The sequence below is a fragment of the Phyllobates terribilis genome, unplaced genomic scaffold (assembly GCF_046119375.1).
Source record: "Phyllobates terribilis strain yellow unplaced genomic scaffold, ASM4611937v1 Scaffold_12__6_contigs__length_324123572, whole genome shotgun sequence".
Classification (NCBI taxonomy): domain Eukaryota; kingdom Metazoa; phylum Chordata; class Amphibia; order Anura; family Dendrobatidae; genus Phyllobates; species Phyllobates terribilis.
Genome location: NW_027362772.1, coordinates 161351784 through 161356634, shown reverse-complemented (window position 1 = coordinate 161356634; position 4851 = coordinate 161351784). Strand labels below are relative to the sequence as shown.

Sequence of the window (4851 nt, the reverse complement as noted above, 5' to 3'; positions counted from 1 at the left end):
TGTATGTATGTATATATATATTTGAATCTTTCTGTATACATGTATGGTATGTTCATGTATATCATTTCTTTCTCTTATTCTGTTACATTTTTTAAATGTTTATATGTGTATATATATTTATATACATATTGTATTGTGTATATGTGTATATAAATGTGTGTATGTGTACATATGCATCGGTATTTTTGTGTATACAATACATTCATGTGTATGTATCTTTGTCACGCTCTTTCTGTATATACACACATATATTTACACACATGTATGTGTTTATAAACGTGTGTATATATATATATATATATATATAAATACATATATGTGAGTATACTGTATATGTACATGTTTGTTTATATAGGTAGTATTGTATATGTGATAATAGATGTGTGTGTTACCAAAATAGTGCAAAATAAATAAGTAAAAATAACAAGGAAAGAATACATACAATGAGTTATATTTGTGCAGAGGGTTGCAGGGTACATATAACAATATAGTTTATACACTGGAATACATATATCATTCGCCTATTGGAGGCTGCATTATATATATATATATATATATATATATATATATATATATTTTTTTATATATATATATATATATATACATATATATTAGCATTTGATGGCCGTTTTTAATTTTATATACAAATATATGTTTAAATATATTTATAGATATATCTATATATAGAGATCTCTCTCTCTGTATATATATGGATATAGATATATATCTATATATGGATATATATATATATATATATATATATAGATAGATAGATATCTATAGATATATAGATATATGTGAGCTATCTTATGTGGTAAAGCAATGCATGGCCAGTAAAAGACAGTATGAAGTTAGAATTGTATGGGGGAGAGGTGTGGCTGGAGATGTCTGGGCCACCACACCTTGTGATCAGTCATCATCCTGATTCAGCAATCAATAGGACAAGGTTATGTACAAGGTGACTTTGAGAACAAGGAAAAATTACTGCAGTACGGTAAAGTGGAGCACTGATCCACCAGAGTTTATGACAAGACAGAAATACAGAGAGCAGAACTGCAGAACTGGCCTACGGGTAGATAGAAGATAGATAGATAGATAGATAGATAGATAGATAGATAGATAGATAGTAGATAAAGATAGATAGATAATAGATAGATAGATAGATAATAGATAGATAGATAGATAGATAGTAGATAAAGATAGATAGATAGATAGATAGATAGATAGATAATAGATAGATAGATGATAGATAGATAATAGATAGATGATAGATAGATGATAGATAGATAGATAATAGATAGATAGATAGATAGATAATAGATAGATAGATAGATAGATAATAGATAGATAGATAGATATGAGATAGATAGATAGATAGATAGATAGATATGAGATAGATAGATAGATAGATAGATAGAAAGATAAGAGATAGATAGATAGAATATATTGATCTATTTCTCTACAGCCTAAATGTCCTTTTTTGAGTGGAGTCTAGAATAGGGGATTGAGAACCCCCTCCATCAAATTATCCCTAACCTCACAGTGGGATTACAGGATAATATACTTTGCAGGCCATCAACGTAATCACTTCTCCCAGTATTTCACTCTCCTAAACCCATAAGCACATTAAGATCTTCTGTGCCCACTCCCAGGACAAGCAATGGACAGAAATTAATCAAGATAAAAAAAAAAATACCAATGCCTGTGAACGGAAAAGCCGCTTTGATTTTGCTCGGATTAATGTTGTTTGAGAGGGAATGAGTGAATGAGTGGAGGAGAGTCACATTAAGGAGAAAGTGTCTGCAGCCCTCATATACCCCTTGGGGGTTACTACTACACTGCACTGGGGGCATTAAAATGCAGTGATGAATGGCACAATGAGATTTTGATTACATTTTGGGTTCTAAACATAAATCAAGATTTTCAGGATTATAAATAATTCAGACTGTGCGTTACAATGTATCATTCTAAGAACAATAGAGAAGTGTTCTGTTCTGCCACCTCGTTCTGTTACAAAAAAAAACACCTTTGCCAACGAATAAGATAGTAATATAATTAATATTAACATTGATACATATTATATAAACCTCCCAGGCTATTATGTGTGAATACAAAGCTGCAGAACATGTATCTCTTTATCCAGAGATGTAGCAGTGCTGAATTCGTTAAGGTGTAAGGTAATATAATGCAGATACTCTTTAAAGCCACATTAATGTAATGATATTTTTTTTGCGATATGTGACATATATATATATATATATATATATATATATATATATATATATATATCAGCAATAAATTTGGTGTATTCAATAGATACCTGTGCAGTTGTCCTAGGGTATTACCCGCCAGCTTCTTGAATTCCTCCTTTCTAAACTCCATCCCGATCCTTTTAATAAGTCCAGTTATTAAATCTGTGCTTTCAAGAAAAAGTTCTCATTACGAATTTTAAGGCCAAAAGAAATAATCGTTGATTTGATTATTCTGACTTTTTTCCCCCTTAATCCGGATACATGGAGCATTCAATTAAAAGAAACAAAAAAAAGGAAGAATGTCTATGGCTTGGCCTTGTAAGAGACAGACATAAGTAGGCATCGGCTTATGTAGTAATGAGCAAAGCCATAGGAGTGATAGCAGTGGAGCTCAGGCTGTGCTATGCAGTATAATATCCAATAAATATCCTGCTTTCTTGCGTGGGATGGCCATGAACGAGAGTGGAAAAAAGCACTGGAGTCAGAGTTATGTTGCGATGCTTCTAGCAGCAGTCAGGGCTCTTCTGCAGTGTAACCATTAGGCTACATTTATTGCAGGATCACAGGCAGCCTTGAATCTCATTTCAGCACCATGGACAGCAATGACAATGTAATCATTCAGCTCCAAGGACAGCCAGGACTTTGTTGTCAGGAATGCAGGACCCTGGTGGTCATCAGTAATTCAGGTCCATGGACAGCATTGGATTTGTAGTCAGCTATTCAGGACCATAGACATTATTGACTTTGTATTCAGATATTCAGGACCACAGACAAAAGTGACTGTGGTCAAGATTTTAAGATTGTAGATAGCAGTTACTTTGTAGTCGGGATTTCTGGACCATAGACAGCAGTGATTGCAGTCAGAATTTCTAGACTATGGAAGACAGTGACTTTGAAATCAAGAATTCGAGACCATAAACTTCAGTAACTTTGTAGTCGGGAGTTCAGGAACAGGAACAGCAGTAACTTTGCAGTCGGGAATACAGGATGATGGACAGCAGTGACTTTGTAGTCAGGAATTCAGGATGATGGACAGCAGTGACTTTGTAGTTAGGAATTCAGGACCATGGACAGAAGTGACTTTAATGTCAGGAATTCAAGGCCATAGACAGCAGTGACTTTGTAGTCTGGAATTCAGGTCTATAGGCGGCACTGGCGCTGTAGTCGGATTCTAGCGCATGGACAGCAGAGACATTGTAGATAAGTATTCAAGACCATGAACTGCAGTGTCGCTCTAATTTGGTATTCAAGACCATGGATAGCAGATTCTCCTTGCTGGGGCACCCAAAAGAGTAGTTCTTATCTGATCTGGTAATATAGGAGCTGGAGCACCATTGACATCAGCAATTAGATATCACCAGGGTCAGCTTCAATTATCTAGTCAGGATAGCCAGATCCACAAGCCTTAACTTCTTTCTTCTTCATTCATGCCATTGCTTTTTTTTTTAAATCCTTATCACACACTTAGAAGAGCAAGGTGTAAAGAAGATGAGTTCCTTAGTCAGCTGCAGACTCCTCACCCCCCACCTCTTCCTCCCAGTCTTCAGCACCATAGACAACTCAAATTGCTATATTTGGAGGTGGATTAGAAGACGTTTTCCTGTTAGTCCCAGCTGAGTTCTACTGAGGGAGGGGGGATGAGGAGAGATGGGAGGGGGGAGTTATAAGCATGAGACATTGCTTATAATAATCTGCAAAGGTACTTAGCAAGGGGGGATGGGTGCAGGTTGGTTTGTCTAGTAGGGGATGGTGTTGTATAGTTCAGGAATTTATATTAGCAGTTCAATGGATTTTGTTTAACTCTTTCAGTAAAAACTAAAAGGCAACAGGAAGGAAGAATGAATTGTGAAGGACCTGGATTTTATTCTTTCAATGATGTCATGTTATATTCTACTATAGCATGTTTCTATATTTTAGAACAGAATTCTTTAGAGGATCCAATATTTGTAATTTATTCATATGAATATTTATAAACTAAATGATGTCCTAATTGTAAAAAATGTTTAATTGTTTATCTCACCAGCTATAATAAATGCAAAAGGGGTTGGGTATCAATATCAATAAGAAAAAAAAAAAGAATACAGGGAAGTTTGTTTTTCAATTCAAATATTGTGTCATTTTACTCAAACTAATATATATATATATAAATATATACAGTCAAACTAATATATATATATAAACATATACATACTCAAACTAATATATATATATAAACATATACATACTCAAACTAATATATATATATGAATATATATATATATACACATACATATGTATATTAACTAAATAAATATACATAAATATAATAATAATAAACTAATATATATATATATATATATATATATATATATATATATATACTAGTTTGAATAAAATAGCACTATATATATAAACAGACATCAATACACCCATTATCACCACCAACATAACAGTGTAATGACCTATTATTAGGACATCGTTCAGTTCTGGTTGCAACAAATTAGTGAATATTTTCATGACCATGTTACACATTTTAGATGATGATAATTCTGAATATATTTGCACTCAATTTACTTAAGAAATCTAGGATCAGATGTTACAAAAATTAGATTTCTTAAGA

General features: G+C 33.1%; 1 protein-coding gene across 1 annotated transcript in view; it reads right to left on the bottom strand.

Moving 5' to 3' along the window:
- SLC17A7 (solute carrier family 17 member 7) overlaps positions 1-3845 on the bottom strand; it is a 194691-nt gene extending 190846 nt beyond the window's left edge. The window contains exon 1 of the mRNA XM_073656469.1: positions 2321-3845. Within this exon, the coding sequence (XP_073512570.1) occupies positions 2321-2382 (62 nt within the window). The 5' untranslated portion in view covers positions 2383-3845. The remainder of the gene's footprint in view (positions 1-2320) is intronic.
- Positions 3846-4851: the final 1006 nt, after the last annotated feature.